Raw genomic sequence first — 19,102 nt, 5'->3', positions numbered from 1 at the left:
CACTTTCCTTTTGAAGGCAAATGTTAAAGGAATCAGTCTTGTTTTCACAGGTAGGGAGTGCCAGATTATCAGGGCAATACCAGAGAATGTACGATTGTAGGTTTTCATTTTTTTAAATTTCTTCGGCTTGAGCAGCAATGTGCTGGTGCACCTTGAGGGCCTGGAGCCACCCGATAGTTTGAACTTATTTGCCAGGTAAAGAAGAGTGTTGAAGTGTAGTGCTCTATGGGTCATACATGCAATTTTCAACTGGATCCTTGACTCAAACGGAAGCTAGTTGAGCGATTTTAGGTCCAGAGAGATGTTGTTGGTTTTCTTGGAACCAGTGATGAGTCGAGTCGCAGCATTCAGAGATGCTCTGAGGGGGGCTAAACTGAGTTTTGGTAGCCCGTATAGAGTAGCACTGCCGTATTCTAGCCTAGAGATGACTAGTGCTTGCACCGCAGATTTGAAGTCATCTTGAGGAAGGTAGGGTTTGAGTTTTTTTAGGAAGCTCAGTTGGACGTTTGCTCCTTTGGTAGATGCTTTGATGTGATCTTGCATGTTTAGGTTCTTATCTAGCGCAATTCCCAGTGATTTTGTGGAATCAATGATGTGTGGGGTGCAGTTGAGGGCGGAGAGGTTTTTTAGATATTTCTCAACAATGGGGGTTTGCCTAGTGGGTGAAATGAGGAGGAATTCCGTTTTAAGGGCGTTTAGTTTGAGGCGGTTGGAGGTTAGCCAATTTAGGGTTTTGTGCAGGGTTCCATTGAGTGACTTGATATCTTCAGGGGAAGAGATTTTCATGTACAGTTGAGTGTCATCCACATACATGTGATATTGGATGTTAGATGCTTTGAGGATTACAGTAAGTGGTTCAATGAAAAGGTCGAAGAGCGTGGGGGAGAGCGAGGACCCTTGGGGGACACCCAGTGTGCAGGGACTGGAGTTAAATAAAGTTTGATTGGATTTGACTCTCTGTGTTCTGTTGTTGAGAAAAGAGGTAAATCATTTTAGTACAGTGCCTGAGAGTCCCATCCTACATTCCAAAAGGTTAAGTAGATTGTCATGTTTGACAGTGTCAAATGCAGATGAGAGATCGAGTAATATTAGTAGGCAAGATTCATTCTGGTCAAGCAAAGTGAGAGCGTCATCCACTATATGAGTGATGGTCGTTTCAGTGCTGTGGCAGGGACGGAAGCCTGATTGGTATTGGTTATGAAGTTGGAATTGCTCAATGTGTTTACGCAGTTGTTCATGTACACATTTCTCAAGGAGTTTTGCCAGGGTAGGAATGTTTGTGATTGGTCGATAGTTATTCAGGTCTTCAGGGTCCGCCATGGGTTTTTTGAGAAGAGGGAGAACTAGGCCCACCTTCAGGCAGTCAGAGATCTCACCTTGAAGAAGAGAAGCATTGATGATCTTGTACCACAGTGGGACTAGTGATCCTATCATTTCTTTAAAGAAGTTGCGGGGAGGGGATCATTGAAGTGATTTGAAGGTTTCAGGGTTGAAGGAATGCTGAAGATGGCAGTGTTGTTGAGGGGTGTGAATTGACTCTAAGAGGCATTGTTTTTAGGGAAGAGACAGGGTGGTATAAGAGAGGGCAAGGGTAAGGAGGAGTCAGGCGAAGGTGAGAGATCGATCATGGCAGACTTTAGATCTGATTCTATCTTACTCGCCTTTTCAAGGAAGAAGTCAGCAGCGGCATCGCAGTTTGGCTGAGGGCAGGAGATTGGATAGGAGTGTTATTGGATTGCAACTTAAGTCAAACAGCCTTTTCGGGCAATCTTTTGCTTTCTCAAGTTGGGATTTGAAGAAGGTTGCTTTCGCCGTTCTGATGAGTTTGTTGTATCTACTCCTTTTTAGGCTTAGAGTTTTTAGTCGACCAGTGGATGGAGCGGATCTCCAAGCGCGTTTTGCTAATCTCAGACTGCGTCTATCAGCATTTAGGCTGTCATTGAAGCATGGTTTGGAGTCTTTGATGGATTTTCTTTTTAGTTGAAGGGGGGCAGTTGCATTCAGGGCAGACAACATGGAGTTGTTATGGTGCTCAGGGAGGACGTGAATGTCGGCCTTGTTTGCAGGCGGCAGTAGCGAGATATTGCAGCAAAATATGAGCTCATTTACATTTGTATTTTGGAGTGTTCTTTTCCAATGTTTTTGTTTTAGTGGTTGTGATCTTTTGGAGTTCAAATTTTCTAGGATACGGAAGATGATATAGTGATGGTCCGACCAGTCACAGGGGAGAATAGATTCGAGCTGAATGGAGTTGGGATTGGAGATGATTAGATCGAGGGTCAAGCAAAAGTTGTGGGTGGGACTGTCACAGAACTGAGTCTGGGAGATGTCAGTTAGAAAGTTTTTGAGACTGTTAACCACCTGATCATGCGGGTCATTCCAATGGAGATTGAAGTTACCAAGGAAGATCTCGGGGCAGTGTCGGCCCTGGTTGGAGAAGACGGTTTCCATAGTTTGTTAATTTAGAGGGAGGTTGTCACCTGGAGGGTGGTAGAAGATGTGCAGGCTGCATAAGGGTCTATCAGGCACATGCATCTACGTTTTTTGCGAGCACAAATGGCGCAATTCACAAAAATCGGCATTTGCGCCCGCAAAAAGGCCTTTTGCGATGCATCAAGGTGTTAGGCACTCTCAATTTAAGAAATCGCAATTTATTGCAATTTCTTAAATTGCGATTGCATTTAAGGAATCGCAATTTACAATTCCTTAAATGCAATGCATGTACCCTTTAGAAATAGCCAATTCGCTATTTGGGGCACAAAATACAGAGAAATTACTCTGGTCTGTATTTTGGAAAAACCTTGAAAAATGCACTAAAGTGCATTTTTCAAGGTTTCAGGTTACACACACATGCCCTGGGGCATGTGTGTGTGCAACATGGGTGCACATCACAATTTCAGGGGTGCAACAGGGTGTCATTTTGACACCTTTGCACCCTTGAAATTGCATGCGCAATTTGCGAGTTCCTATTGGTATTCGCAAATTGCGCACGCAATTTCCCATTCATTCCTATTGGCCTGTAGGCCCATAGGAATGAATGGGAAGCCATTCCTTCATTGAGACTTGCAATTTGCGAGTCGCAATTAAGGAATGTTTAGTAATTCTTATTTTAATAGCGATTTCTACATGCATAGGCTTTTGAGAGTCCCTAATTGCGATTCCTTAATAATCGCAATTAAGGACTCACAAAAGCATTTCTTGATGCATGTACCCCTGAATTTACTAGTGATGTCTATGCATAAATATTCACAGGATGAGAGATTTGCTGAAGGGGACTGTTTTGCTAAGAGAGAGTTGTGGTAGATACAGGCTATGCCACCTCCCGTTCTCTTAACTTCATCGAGTCTGATAATGTTGTGGCTCGGAGAGACTAGAATGTCAAGGATGGGATCTGAGGAGTCCGTGAGCCATGTTTCGATGAGGATAAGGTGGTCAAGTTCCTGAGCAAGGATGAGATCGGCAAGGTCCGTGGCATGTTTCACCGCTGATCTACAGTTGAGTAACATGCATTTCAGGTGTGATTTGTGGTCAGTGAGAGAGGGCTGTGTAATGGGGATCTGCATGAGGTTATTAATGTTTAAGGCATTGGTGTTGAGTCTGGGAGCTCTATGCTGGTTAGATGTGATGCTTTGTATAGCCTCCGAGTTGCCTTGCTTGGGGTTAGTCGCTCCGGGAGCGTTTAAAGGGGCAGTTTGTGAAGTTCCAGAGGGGACTGGGATGACCGTAAGAGAGAAGTTGTAAGCTTGGAGTAGGGAGAGAATATCTGGCTCATCAACTTGGGAGCCCAGTGGAATCTAGATTGATATGTTGTGCTTTCACTTTGTTTATGTCTTGAAAAAGTTAATAAAGATGTTTATTTTAAAACAAATGGTCGCCCTCAAGCAGGAATGTGCGCTTTCGAATGCTAGTCAGTAACAAGCATATGACCTGCAGAATTGTAATTCATTTTTAAGAACATGCATTATCGGATTGCACTTCCAGTTTGAGAACGCACATGGGTATTTGAGAATGATGATCGGATAAGGCTCATGCCCACTCCTGCAGTCCATAAGCAGCTTCAAATGTGCCTGTGATTCATGAACATGCATGCGTACTTCATGCTTCTGATCCTCAAATGTTCAAGATCAATGCTAAATAATACATAGTTTAAATAATATAACAGCATAATTAGTTGCAGAAAACATACATGTATGTTGCAGTCACTATTTCTCTCTTAAAAGTAAAAGAAATTATGGAAACATTAGAAATAGTCATTCTCAGTAATTCTTCATTATGCTGTTGATGGATGAAGAATGTTTTAGGCCGCACTCACATGCGTTGCCTGAATTTGGTGATTTTTTGTTCGAAATATATTGTTTACAGGGGGCAGACTTGAAGTGGTGACCACACCTACCACTATACAAACCCTATCACCACCATCTCAGGACCCATATTTAACCTATCACCCAAGGAGAGTCATGTCCAATGTGTCAATGAGCCACTCTCCCCTAGCAGTAGTTTGCATTCGGCAATTTTTGTGGTGTTGGCAGTAGCCTGGTAGCTCAGCAACCAGATTGCATCTGTAAATTGTGTCAGTAATAGATCCTGTGGGAGAAAGATGGCCAGCAATGTTCATTTGGCCTAGCAACACTGGCCCACCAGATAAATGTAATCACTGTCAGCAGTAGAAAGGAGGCTTCAGGAGTGGCAGGATAAGTCCCATATGATTGGACCTGTTGTTTGTGTGCGCCGCCTTCCTCTCAAGAGCTCCTGAAGGTGTGGCCGCGGGGGCGATGCCTGTGCCGTTTGCATAGCCTGGGTGGCGATTCGTGTTTCCTTCCAGCGCTGCTCTATCTGGGTGCTGATGCGGAGAATGAGGGTCTTGTGAGCTTCTGAACTGTGTTGCGTGATATGGGGTCCCCATCTAGGTATTGTTAAGCCGACGATTGCAATATTTCCTTTTCCTGTCTGACACCGACTGGTGAGCTGTATGCACCACGCTCCTGATGCTACATGGCAAGGTTGTTGTTTGTTCTTGTTGTTTTGATCAATGTACTGCTCCATGAACATAATTCGACAGTGTATGTCATTGATTCGCGCTGATGGCGTGACGCCACGAGCATTAGCTGCCTGCCTCCGGGTTGTTGGCTAAATAGCAGTGTACACTTTGATGACACAATAAAGGTTTTGAAAACTAAAAAAAAAAAAAAAAAAAAAAAGAGCTCCTGAAGGTGGAGCAGGACATCCTTGTCGGCAGCACTGAGAATGGGAATTATTGAGCAGGGCCCCTTGAACCCCCACAAATAAGCCATCTTGCAACAACTGCAGAAACATAGCCTAACTAAAGAGACCGTGCATAAGAAATGGTCTGGTCCCAAAGAAAGAGTGGTAAAAATTGAGGCCAAAATCCGAGTGTCCCCCTCAAACAAATTTTATGTTGATTATTATTTTTTAATTTGCCCCTCACTGACTTTGTAATTTAATTTCTGGTTGAAAGTTTCCAAGTTCAGCAGAGTTATGGCAATTTTATATTGAGTCCAAATCATGTCTTTCTTGTGCATCATGGCGACTCCAGTACTTCCAAGTCATCTAAAGAAGTGCTAATTAAAGACACAGTATGAACGCAAGTTACTGTGTTTAAGTGTGTATCGTAATGCTGCGGGCTTCGTCTTTGTCACATCCTTTGCCACTTACGTCCAATCTTTTGTACAGTATACTTTGAATTTCAGGTGACTTCTGGCGTCCTTAATGTGTCAGTGCCTGTATGCTTAGTTCAGGGTTGCCTACCCAACTGGTCCACTCCTCAATCTGTGTTTTTCTTCTAAAGTACGGCAAGTTCAGAAATGTAAGGAGTGCCATGTCATTTCAGATTTGTTTTGATTTCGGCTGGCTATTCACAAAAGAGAGTTTGACGCCAGGCCATTTATATTAGTGTAAATAGTACTGTAAATACACCCCTTTTTATGGACATCAATTCATCAAAACTCCAGGGGTAGCGAAAGTTCATCACCAGACTTGACACAGCAGGTGATGTCACAAAATCTTTGACTAGGTGACATCACAGGAAGTAACATTGCGCGACTTTTGAGATACTCACCTCGACATCACGGGAAGTGAAACCACACATTCTTTGGCCTGGTGCTGCCTCCAGAAGTGATGCCCAATATTTACATCAAACAAAGCGTTTGGAAAAACTGAAGTCGAAGCAGATGAAATGCACTATAAAGAATGATTGTCATTCAAATTATATTGAAAATGCTCTCACATAGGAGGCAGAATCTTGAGATCCAGGGTTTAGGTAATGCAGCATCAGCTTAGAAACGTTTTATATATTGTTCAACAGTGCAGTACGCTAAAATGTGTCAGTTCATTGAGTAACGTTTATTAGAATTGATACTTTTTAGGTCTCACTGAGTCAGCGCGCAAGCGCTGCTCGGAGAGACTTTAGTAAGGGCTTTAAAAAATGCTACCGCCGGCTACAGCTTGCAGTGCATGTGCGCGGGCGCGCGCTTCAGCAGAGGCGTAATATGGCGTGATTACTGCTGCGCGCGCACATGCACTGCAAGCTGTGGCCAACGGTAGCATTTTTAGCTTGCTAATCGCTGCACCGGTGCTTTACTTTTAACATTAAAAGTAAAGCGCTGGTGCCACGATTATAGCAAAAGTAAAGAAATAGAAACAAACATCTATTTCTTTACTTTTGCTATAATCGCGGCACCCGCGCTTTACTTTTAATGTTAAAAGTAAAGCACCGGTGCCGCGATTAGAAAGAAAACAAGCATTGGCATAGCCAATAGGTCTCACCTTTGGGAACCTTATAAGTGTTTAGCCATGCAACAGTTGCATAACTAAATACTTATAAGGTCCCAAAAGCGAGACCTATTGGCTATGCCAATGCTTGTTTTAACACAAACTTAGAAAATGCCACGCCCCTTTCCCTTCTGCCCTGATGACAATGGCAATAGTGAACCATGAGTCATGTCAGTTGTCTTATGTACCCTTTATGTGGCCTAAATTGATATTACAAATGGAGCAACATTGAAATCCATTGAAAATATGCAGGAGAGGTTTTGTACAGCACATATTTTGAACCTTTTTTATTTCAGGGTGTTTTGAAAAGTGATGATAAAGGAATAGGAGGCATGGTGAAATCAGATCATTGCATAGGATCATACAATTTGGTCAAGAGAGGAAATGACCCATTGTTTTCTATTTTCACATTGTGGATTTCAGATTTCCAGTACACTACACTTAGTAAAAGTTGCTATACACGAGCAACAAAGACCGTGCTGCTGGGTGCAGAGGACACAGACCCCTGCGGTTCCAGCTCACAGGTTCAGGGGCATAGCGATCAATGATGCAGGAGGTGCACTGGCACTGAGAACCACGGGCACGAGAAGCCCACTTTACCACAGTCTGTGGTTGTTTTTTGCATTACCCAATCAGGTGGGCACAAATCCCAAAGACTGGAACACTCTAAATTCAAACCATGGATCTACTTAATTTTGAATACTCCATTTGCCCTAAAACACAAGGGCACCAAATGCTTCAAGCCGGCGAAGAACCATCCAGCATTATATCCGCTGGTTTATTAATTGTATTAACTAGAATACTGTCTGACCAAAATAATGCACAATATTGTGAAAACGAGTGGCTCAAACTCGTGCCACATTTGCAAGTTACCCTTTGCATATTCTAAATTGTCAAAATAAAAGATTCGGGCCATAGCTCACATCAATGCTTTCCAGGCACTATGGGCCTCATGTAGATAGCCCAATACCGGTCGGTAACGGCCGATTTTCGGTAATTATACCGTTACCGACTGGTATTTAGGCTTTTGCAATGTAGGGGGCACATTACAGGATTCGGTAATTTACCGAATCGGTAATTTTACCGATTCGGTAAATACCGAATCCTGTAATGATATGTAGGGGGAGTGTGTGGGTGTCGTGTGGAGTCGGTATTTACCACCAACTAATAGTTGGTGGTAAATGAAGAATGGCTCTGTAAATGCATTTTCAAGCGCTTAGAAGTGTGCAATGTGGCAGATATACATGCCCTTAGGGCATGTATGTGTGCCACATGTGCACACATGCAGGAATCAGGGGTGCAACAGGGTGTCAATGTGACACCCCGCCACCCTTGATTGTGCTCCCCCCATTACCGAATCGGTATTTACCGATTCGGTAATGAGGCATACCTTCCCATTGATTCAATCAATGGGAAGGTATGCCTCATCACCGAATCGGTAAATACCGATTCGGTAATTACCGAATTTCTACGAATCGGTAATTTTTACCGAAGGAATACCTACATAGCATTTACCACTTCATAAATACCGAATCGGTATGATTCGGTATTTATGAAGTGGTAAATGCCAGGCCACCTACATAAGGCCCTATGTATTTATCTAAAAATGCACTTATTATAATGACTCTGGATTCTGATGCAGTTGCTTTTGTCAGAGAGATGAAGGAAAACGTTCTCCCTCTACGTCCTACTACGTCCCTTACCACAGACATGTTTCAGTGTGGTTCGGTGACTTTTACACCTTTTCTTTGTACCCAATTCCAGCCTCCCCAGAAGGCTTCTTTCTGTCTGTGCTGCCTGGGCTGTAGAGAGACTCGTATTTAAAGAACACGCAAATAAAGCACGCCTTTACACCTCCAATTGAGTTGGAACTGAAAGGTGCCCCATAGTAATGAAATGTTTGATCTGTACTTCAATTGATGGCAGGCTCCCTATAGAAGAGTCGAGGCTGGGTCATTGAGGAATGGAGGAGAGGAGCCCCGGGGTGCAGGGCAAGGACACCTGAAAGGAGCAGGGCTAGGACATGCAGCAGAGACGACTCAGGGCCCTGTTCGACATGAGAATGATTTAAAAAAAGATTTTTAAATTCTCCCTGTCTGCTAGGGGTTCAGTGTATGCACAAAGTCTACCTGCGATCAGAGCCGCTGCTTCTGATGCTACAACAAACAGGAATAGAGCAAATGTATATCACACAGAATGTCAACATTTATAATGCACTAGGCCCACATCAAACGAATATTTCAACACTTAATGCAGCACCTGGGCCCACTAGTGGGGACCTAACATTTCAACACTAATCCAGGGCATGGGAACTCATCATTTCATCGTTTTATGTTATAAAGATTTCTAAAGCACCCAGATACCCCCAAAGGGGCCACCAGGCACTAGTCACAGGTGAGACATGGAAGCAGTAAGACAGAGAACAGTAGCCTAGCTGTAGAACAACCAGGATTTCGGCTGTTTTCGGAATTGTAAGTGATCCTGAATTTACCTTAAGTGGCATAGAGTTCCATGGGGTCGGGGATTAGACACAAAAGGAGCAGCCCCCATTCTGGCTGTGTTGTTGTGCAAGATATAGGCCAGGTTTAAGTCAGCGGAGCAAAGTGCTCCAGAGAGCAAGTAGAAATGTTTCAGAGTAGGCAGGCTGGGGGTGCCTTGCTGATATAGAATTGTTTCAGAGGTACATAGGCCCTTGAATTTGGTGTGCTTTCTGATGGGTAGCCAGTGGAGCTTGACAAGAAGATGGGGGAGGCAGAACTGAATTTGGGGAGGGAAAAAAGTAGTCTCACGACAGTTTTTTGAATCGCCTGCAAGCGATTCAGAATGGATTATTTTAATCACAGTTAGAGGATATTACAGTAATGAAGTCGTGAGATGACCAAGGATTGCACAATCAGTCGGCGTGTTTGCTGGGGAAAGAAACCCAGAATGGCTTAAGGTTCCTAAGGATGCCAAAATAGTGAACGGGTAGCGTTTTGACTTGGGTTTCAAAGGATAAAGATTTTTCCATATCTAGCCCAAGATTTTCCGCCACTGATTTAGGTTCAGGAGGGAACCCAATGTTGCCGGCCAGCCTTGGTCACTCCAAAGATGAGTATGCCTACCCAGCAGGAGGATCTTCGTTTAAATGGCATTAAGTTTTAAGCAGTTATCGTGCATCCATCCAGCAACTCTGTCAGACAGTATTTAAAATTAGCACAGTCGCTGGGTGATTCCTCTGACCAGGAGATGAGCAGCTGAGTGTCATCATCATACGACACTAGTGAGGTTTGAAGAGATTTCGCAACCGCAGCCTGTCGTTTGACATAAATGTTAAAAAGGGTGGGATAAGCGCCGAACTGTGAGGAGACGCTGTGTACCGGTACTCTATGGAGTGACACAAAAGGAGGGGAAACACTTGAAACTACCACTCTTTTAAGAACGAGGCAAACCAGGACAGACCTTTACCCTGTACTCCAAATTCAGAAATGCGTGATAGTAGAATTGCATGGGAGACAGTGTCAAAAGCCGCACTTAAATCTTTAAGGATCAGAGCCTGGAATTTGCAAGCATTTACAGAGCTGCAAAGGGCGTCATTGTGCAGAATGTGTGCACAGCATAACTGTATTTTATTTTAGCTACTTTTATGAACTTTAATGCACGTTCAGCCCCTGCCCTACCGCAATCCATGGCCCCAGCTCCACAGCCTACCTGCACATTCACATTAAGTAAGAGATGCAGCTTGGGCTGCTGGGGCTTGGTACAAACATGTAGAAAGGGCAATTGTCACCTTGTTTCCAGCACCTCACAGGCTGGTCTTGGTAATATCTCCTATTCTCCTTCTTCTGCAAGGTAGGCCCAGGCAGACCGACTGGGCAGTCTCTGTCTGGCAGCAAGCAAGTAAGTGTCTTATGCTAAAGCACATGGACTACATAACGTTGTTTTGAGGTGAAATGAAATCTAACCTACATCTGCTGATATATATACTGTAGAATGTGATTGTGATCCACGAGCTAGGCCGGGGGTCTCGAACAAAGTGGCAGGGGTCACAACAGATTGCCTAGGGGTCGCCTTAGCAACCTATGGAGACCTCCAATTGATGTCCATGCCCCATTTCATCATAGTGTAAAAGAGAATTCACTTCTGATTCTCGTTATGGAGAACTGGGAAGAATTAGGTTTCGAAGTTAAATATTTTAATAACAGCCTTTGAACTTGTGATGGACACGGAACATCTAGGTTGATTCTATTTTGAATCTTATGCAGTTTAAACAGAAACAAGATTTGTCTTCAAACTTTTTATCCCAGGACCTTTGTGACTTCTTTTTTACCAGAACATTGGTGTTTCTCTTGCTCTTAAATGAAGTCCAGCTCACAATATTCTACACAGCTGTTCTGTACAGTGGGTTGTATACTGACCCAACAAAGGAAAAAGTTGACAGTTCTGAGGAACTGGCCTACAAACTGTCTAAAGCTTGCTGATTTATATCGTATTTCAATGTTTTGATCTTCAGTGGGCATCCTTTCTCTGTGTTTCTCCAAACTGCCTTTGCAGTTTGTTTGCTTGACGCATGATTCATGTTCGTGCTCTCAACACCTTTCAGTGTGATTATGCTTGGAATTTGGTTTTGCAAGTTTGGAATGTGAAACATGTTTTCTTGAAGCATGGCACATGAACATGCTCCCTATAAGTGTCAGCATGTCCATTTTTGTTTTGTTGCACCTTAACGTTCCCATGAAACCTAAAACATGGTTAATAATAACATATATGTGGTATCTACTCATGTTAATAATGTTAACTTATTGGAGAATATTTGTTTATAAAATGTGGCCAAAACTTACAAACGCTAAACTCTGGCTCATGTAAACTGTTTTAGCAGCAAGAAGAAGGAGAAGAAACAGCCACCAGCCTCCTCCACTAACATTGAGCACCGAGTTGTTGAACAACCCTATCTTTATAACATGAACTATGCACATGTTGGCAAATGTGTCATTATCAACAACAAGAACTTTCAGAAGAGTACAGGTACTGCTATTGATACTCATTTTCTGTTTGAATCTGTTTATTATTTTTTTGCAGGTTGATAACAATTCGTGCAAACAGCAAGACATGCTTCAGTTATTCAGACAGTGGGGCGGCAAGAAAGCCCCACGATACAATCCAAATGGTGCTTTACAAAGTAGGGCAGTACTGACAGAGTTTTAACCGTACATCAGCATGAAGGTGTCAGTTAGTTTGTAGGAAGGAAGATACAGAACGTACACAGTAGCCCATCAAGCGGGCCAACAAGTGCATCGGAAAGTGGGCAAACGATTCTAGTTTTGAGTAGTACAACAATTCATGAAAAGAAGCCCAAACCTGCGGCCAACGTTCTGCAATTCCATCATGGTTAGTCAGGAGAACACATGATTACACTAGTCAAAATGCAAGGTTTGGGTCCTGAAACAGGGTGAACAGGGAAAGGCTAAATGCCCCGTGGATGTCATATGGTTAAGAAGGGTCCTGAGCATCGGCTGCTCCATCCCCACTCTCTGATGGGCCACCTGGGGCTTCAGTGGCGTGCTGTGTGGCGGTCTGGGGGTCAGTCAGGCTAGTGTAGTGTCCTAAATGGTGGCGATGGGAAATTTGTGCAGCCCTAAGCTGTCCTCCCTATGTAGTGCAACAATTTCTGCCTGAGCCCATGGGATGAGGGATTGCGTCTGGCTGCTAGCGCTGGGAGCTGACCCTCTTTTTTTTTAGGTCTCGCCTGATCCAGTGCATGCGCTGGTCTGGCCGAGACATTTTGTATGCAGGTTTTCCAAGTGCTGCCTGTGGCCTAAAGCTTGCGTGCACGTGAGCATGCACGTGCGCAGCCGCCATGTGTCTTACCTCCGCCATGCTTGATCGCGTCCGCGATCACTTTCACTTTCGCGCGGCCAATGCTTGTTTCTTTTCGGTTAAACACCCCATGCGAGTGCACGTGTTTTCCAGCTTTCTCTCTCTTGTTTCTCCAGCATCAAGCTCTCTGTTGCTTTCTTCCTTGTTTGCTTTCCCCCCTCGCTCCCTGTTGGATTCTCTAGCAAATGCTTCTTCCCATGCCTCTTTCTACCTCATGCACACCTGGTTTTAATTGTATTCTATCACTGCACCCCCCCACACCACCACTCTTGTAGTCTTATTTTTGTTTTACTTTTAATTGGGTCAGGTTGCAAATTGTTGCCTATCCTATGCCTTAAAACAGTGTTTTCACACACCTACTTTACTGAACCGTCTTGGATTGGTAAATTTAAAAAAAATGCCACCCACATCATTTCTAAAACTTGCACACACATCATTCAACATGCCTATGAAAACGCTGAGGTCAGTAGCAGCCATGTCATTGACCCTTTTTCTGCCAATGCATTACAGCATTGGCAAAAAATGTTTTTCACCAATGCTGCACAGTATCGCCTAAAGACACTGTTAAAGTCAATAGGTCCCAAAGGCGATACCTATTGTCTTTGCTACTGCTTGTTATTTCTTCCCGTCTCTCTCTCTCCATGGCTCCTTGTAGCTCTCCTCAAGCCCCTCCCAGCCCGCATCTTCCAGCTCGCTCTCTTCCTCGCTCCTTTCTCTCCGCCTCCTAGAAAGTGATCACGTGACTAAAAAGCCTCCATTAAACCCCCCAAGGATTAGTTCGACAGGCTGGGGTACTTACTCCCGGATTCACTTAACACGATTTTGGAAACATTTTAAACCCTCAGGATGAGCAAATGAAATCCCCAGACAACTTGACAGACACAACGCCTCCTGAGTGCTCCACAGTCACACAGAGAGTGAGTCTGTTTTCTGTTTCCTTGCCTTTCTCGCCTCGAGTGATCTCTGCTACTCTGCCTGTCCCAGTGCTTAATTTGTGTCGGTGGTGGGCGCCAGAAAGAAAGTAGCCAGAAAAACTAAAATAACCCCCACTTAAACCAAACCTCTAATCATTATCACACAAGCAAGCAAACTCGACCTTGCTTAGAATAGTTCCCCTCACCCTTTCATCCTCCTTCGATCTATCTCGGCATCCATCCTTTGATCAATTTATGCACCCATCTGTCCATTCTTCCACTATGCTTTCCATCCATTCATTCACTTATCTAGCCATCCATCATTCCAACCACTCATCATTTTACCCATCTGACAATTCTTGTGTCCTCCCATTTTTCAACCCTTTAATCCAGGGCTTTAAGTGGGCTGGGTCTCACCGGGGCTGACCACCAGCAGTTTTTTAAAGGGGGCCTCGAAACTGGTCTCTATCGGGTTTTGTTTCGTGCTCTGGCCCAGGCGGTCCATTTTTTTTCCGGACTGCAGGGACAGCAGGTACATCGATGTGCGCTGCTCACACTGCTCACTTCTCACTAGTGGAGAAGTGACGGCATGATGTCACGCCAGGTGAGTGTTGTAGGGAAAGGGAAATCCTTTAAAGAGAGTCATTTTCTCTCTGGATTTCCCTTCTCTTTGTGAAACTCAGGAGCAGCAACATTGTTGTTATGTCACCAGGGCTTTAAGTGGAAGCTTTTTCACTATTATATACAAGCCATAGTTGCTGCTTATTTATCTTATGCAACTAACAGCCATTGACAAAGCCAATAGTCCTGACTTGTTGTAGGTATGATGTTATATGTATCATATATCTGGATGCAATGACAGGAACATAAAAATACAAGTCGGGCAGCACACTATGCTAAGCACAGATTTTTACCTTATGTGTTTTTAAACCATGCCCTTAATTACACGGCCCACGCCCCTTTGAGAGACCCCCCAGTTTTTTCACCCCACTTAAAGCCCTGCTTTAATCTATTGTTCCTTTCACACTTCCACTCATCCTGTCCCTATCCATCTGTACTTCCTTTCACCCTCTCTACCTCCCATCCATTCTTTCCTTCACCCTTTCTTCTTTTACATCCTACCTTTTTCTAACTTTCTTATCACTCGTCCTTCCTCCTCCTGTCCTTTCCTCTATCAACCCATTTATTGTGCTCATGCCTACTTTTTTGTATCTGATCCATTTCTCTCGTGCTCACTTTTTAGGTCTCGCCTGAGCCAGCACATGCGCTGCTCGGCGAGACATGTGTGCGGTAAAAGGGGACCGCATACTTTTTGCTGGCATTCTGCCTGCGTTCACGTGCACAGGCACGAGCAGAGGCGCCATATGGCTTTCCTCTCGCTCGGCCAAGCGCGCGTGCCTCGCTTCAATGCCCCTCCCCCTACCCCACCACAGAGCGCCTCACAGGTTTATTTTTGTTGTTTTTTTTAGCTTTGAGGCGCGCGCGCGCGGCCAATGCTTATTTTACTTCATTTTGTGCAAGAATAATTATGTTGTTAAGTGGACTGGACCAATTAGAATACTGGAATTTATAAAGGAAAGCTCATTTTCTGTACCTTCAAGTATAGTTCAACTAACAAAACAAGAAAGTCACTTTCTTAAAGACAAACTTAAAGGATGCAGAAAGATTCCACAAACTGTAGCGGCGCGCCGATTGCGACCGCTTCGGGTCATGATTTCATTTTCATGATTTAATTTGGCCTGAGAGTAGTAATAGTTTTTAAATAACTAATCTACAGCGCCCGACCCTGGCTGCCGGCTCAGCTGTGACCCACCTATCTCACTGTGTGTGCCTCAGCCTTGCCCAGTGCCGACCGCGGACGTACGCCGAGTCAACTGACTCTATTGACTCGTAATTTTAATTACGCACTGCCGCTGAGAAGACTCTCCATCTTCTCAGCTGCTGTGCGTAATTAAAAGTACGAATTTTGCGTTGTTAGGGGCCTCACGTTACCAATCCTTTTTTCTCTCCATTCTTTGTATTGTAGTTCTATATTTTACCTTGTAAATTCAGAACTAGAAGAACCAAAAAACAAAACTCAACTGGGTGAGCTATGCGCACATGAATGGAATTGAAAACCATGTTTCAAATAGAAGAGGTGCAACATCTTTAGGTGCCATTCAAACTTCCCTGCATAGAACAGCTGTATTATGAGCAGTAGGCGCACCAGCTTCCTTGACGGAAGTATCACAATTTGCAGCGTGCACTGATAATCCTTATGCACACAAATAATCTATAGCACGGGAGCAGCTCCATGTTGCCCTCTCTCACCTGAGTGCTTCTCTTCCTCTCCCATGCTCCGTGTTGTTCTCATTCGTTTGTATGCTCCTTCCGATCCCACAGTATTCCTCTCCCTTGTGTGCTACTTTTACCCTCCCCATCTCATTCCCCCCACAACTGCACCTCCAATTCCCCCACCCCTCAGTCCTATGTTTTTTAATTATTTGTTTTTAATGTTACACTTTACCGATTCCTTTCGTAAAAAAACAAGCATTGGCATAGCCAATAGGTCTCGCCTTTGGGACCTTATAATTTTTAGCCATGCAACAGTTGATGTTGTTGCACCAAGGATATTGTGCTGCATAACTAAATACTTATAAGGCCCCAAAAGCGAGACCCATTGGCTATGCCAATGCTTGTTGTCTCTGTGATAGAGGCCTAAGAGGCATGTTTCACATGTGTGCCAGGCAGGGCGCCCTGTGCTAGTGGATAAGTACGAGGGGACACCTCGCCAGTAGGGATGGAGAGATGGGCAGGCCCACAGCTTGTGGAACAGGTGTGCATCAACCAAGACAGCGAGGGCAGGCTGCATCTGTGCGATGGAAGTAGCGATTTATTTTGACTGGGGTAAGGTAGGACCTGTGTATGATGTACAATTGGATAGGTCGGAAACGGGCGTTGTTTGGAATATGAAATGGACTTTCCAATAAAGCAGCCCATTCCTTTCCAGTACAGGGGTGAGCCAAGTATCCCTCCCAATGGCATTGGCAAGGGCATAAGCTGTGGTGCAGTATTAATGTGCAGTGAATGAGTCCACAAACCAACATGTGTGGTGTTTGCCTGGTCCCATTACATGAAAGTATTGTATAATGAGGTCTGCCCGATCTTCTTGTGTCATATCATCCCATTTGTTCCCTACTGTAATATTCAGCGAATTATATAAAAGGAAGTGGCCAGGGGTCAAGCCATCATCCCCCATCAAGGACTCATATGGGATGAGAGCACCTTTGCTGTAAAGGTCCCCCAGGTTATGAATATTGGCTGCATGCCAGGCAGAGAGTTCCCCCGATGAGGTGATGTTGTGCCCCCTAGGCGTGCCAAGCCGGGCTATTGCTGGTGCCTAGGAGTCGACGCTCGTGTGAAGTAAAGACATTGGCAAAAGCAGCGGTATGCCACTCCCAGAAGCAGAGTCAGGCAGTGCCACCCTGGTGCATTGGTGAAACAATTGAAGAGTGGAGGGTAAGTTCTAGGCGGGCTGCATCATGGTAGTGTCAGCCGGCTGTAAGCCCACTAGCCATTTAGCCAACCATTGGAGTTGGGAAGCTAGGTAGTACTGTTCGAGGTTCAGCATAGGGAGCCCTCCCTGATCTGTGGGCAAGTAAAGTTTCAAAAGTGTTACTCTACAGCGTGAGCTGTTCCAGATGAATTCTGTTATGAGCTTCTTGAAGGAACAGGTCAGCGATATAGAGGGAGAGGTTAGCAAAATATTAGAGGAGGCAGGGAAGGACAACTATCTTGAGGAGGGCTATGCGTCCCACCACAGATAGTGGTAGTGTTTGCCAAAAGGCCATCTGAGACTTTAGGGCTGTTGCAGTAGGTGTGAGACAGCCATCAAATAGATCCACTAGTGAATGATAGACTCGTACTCCTAGGTACTGGAATGTAGAGGGCTGCCAAGTTATTGGAATCCCATTTTAAGTAAAGTCTGGGTTAGTCTGTGCAGGTGTGAAGGGAAACAGGCAGGATTGAGCCCAGTTTACTTTCAAGCCAGTGAGATCAGCAAAATGATTGGGCATCAGAGTGAGCGCATCAGGAATTTAGTGCACATCTCATACATAAAGGAGCAGGTCATCCACATAAAGAGAGATGGAGTGGGTACCATCACCCAGGGGAATGCCCCAGTCCACACCCTACTCACGAATAGCTATTGCGAGGGAAGAAAAGGAACGGGGAGAGCGGACAGCCCTAACGGGTGCCTCTGTGTATGTCAATTGGTTACGAGATAAGGGGGCTCATTTTAACCCTGATGTTAAAGGGTGGTTTTGTACCCCAGCTTAATTTGTGCTGGGGTGCTCTATCTAAAATATGGAAAAACACATGTGAGAGGCAGGAACTGAATCAAGATTGTTTACAATTTATTTGGAGACACAATTCCAAACAATAATGTCACTTAATTATAAAGCTATTTGGTTTTAGCAAAGACCAAGTGTTAAAGACATATTTTAAAATGGTGAGCAACACTATGCAATTTAAATTAGGCTTAAAATCATACTAATGCTATGATAGAAATACGTTTGAATGCATAACGCACAACCTTAACAAGACTTCTAAAAATGAGAACGGTTAACCGGGTATCACAGAGCCCTTGACTCAAGTAGTTTCACGGTGCAAGGTGGTCCGTCGAGTGGACTGTGGGCAGCTCTTTTATACTGCTTTAATGAGGAAGAGCTTAACCACAAGTCCGTCACATGACAGGTGTTAGCTGTCAATCATATCATAATGTGTACATTTATCAAAAATGATGTACGTCACTTCACGGAATTTTTATAAGAAAGCGGAAGATTACAAAAGGGTAAAGGTCATATTCTCACGCCATGTAGCTTGTCTTCGAGTTACTTGAAGCTAGCAAAAATACAATAATATAGAAGAAAGTGACAGATTGCACCTGGCCCCCACCTCAGTGCACCCTGTGTGTTCCTCTTAGCTAGAGACGTTTCTTATTTTTGTGGTCAGTGTTAGTGAGAAGAGAGCTGCCCTCTGGGGACAACCAATGAGTGGGGGCTTGGTGAGTTATGTTTACCAAGAAGACAGAGATGGGGCTGACAGAGGAGATGTGTTGTGATTTTATCAGAGAGGCATAGGGCCTACCATATTTAGAAACCAATTGAAAACAGCATGGTTAATTTATCAGATTCCTACATGCTGGCTGGTGGGGCTATATGAGGGTCTCATGCTTCAGGTGTGGGGCAGAATCGGCCTAAGGCATTTATATGGTAAAACTGGACCTAGCTTCACTGGTGAGTGGCTGGTTATATAGCAATTTGACCAATCAAAGAAATTGGTTCCGGATACCATAGCACAGCAGCACTTCAAACAAGAAGGCCAACTCCAGGGAATCAAAGGCCTTCTCTGGTGCGGAGAGTATCTCAGGACACAAAAGAAATGTTGTAGGTTCAGTGAGGTGTTATTGGCCAGGACAAACTCATTCTGGTCTGGGTGAACCAGTGCCGGGCCTAGGGGTACTGGCTGGTCTACTAGGATTTTGGTCAGCACTTTGTAGTCCA

General features: G+C 44.4%; 1 protein-coding gene across 2 annotated transcripts in view; it reads left to right on the top strand.

Annotated features, from left to right (window-relative positions):
• Positions 1-19,102, top strand: part of LOC146866980 (caspase-7-like) — a 198,392-nt gene that overhangs the window by 49,949 nt on the left and 129,341 nt on the right. The window contains exon 3 of one of the 2 annotated variants that reach the window (XM_085603348.1): positions 11,645-11,793. In XM_085603348.1, coding sequence (XP_085459474.1) covers positions 11,645-11,793 — 149 coding nt within the window. The remainder of the gene's footprint in view (positions 1-11,644; positions 11,794-19,102) is intronic. The other variant, XM_085603349.1, reaches the window with a different exon arrangement.

The sequence above is a fragment of the Triturus cristatus genome, chromosome 1_2 (genome assembly GCF_964204655.1).
Source record: "Triturus cristatus chromosome 1_2, aTriCri1.1, whole genome shotgun sequence".
NCBI classification, from domain to species: domain Eukaryota; kingdom Metazoa; phylum Chordata; class Amphibia; order Caudata; family Salamandridae; genus Triturus; species Triturus cristatus.
This window is presented reverse-complemented; position numbering and strand designations above follow the sequence as displayed.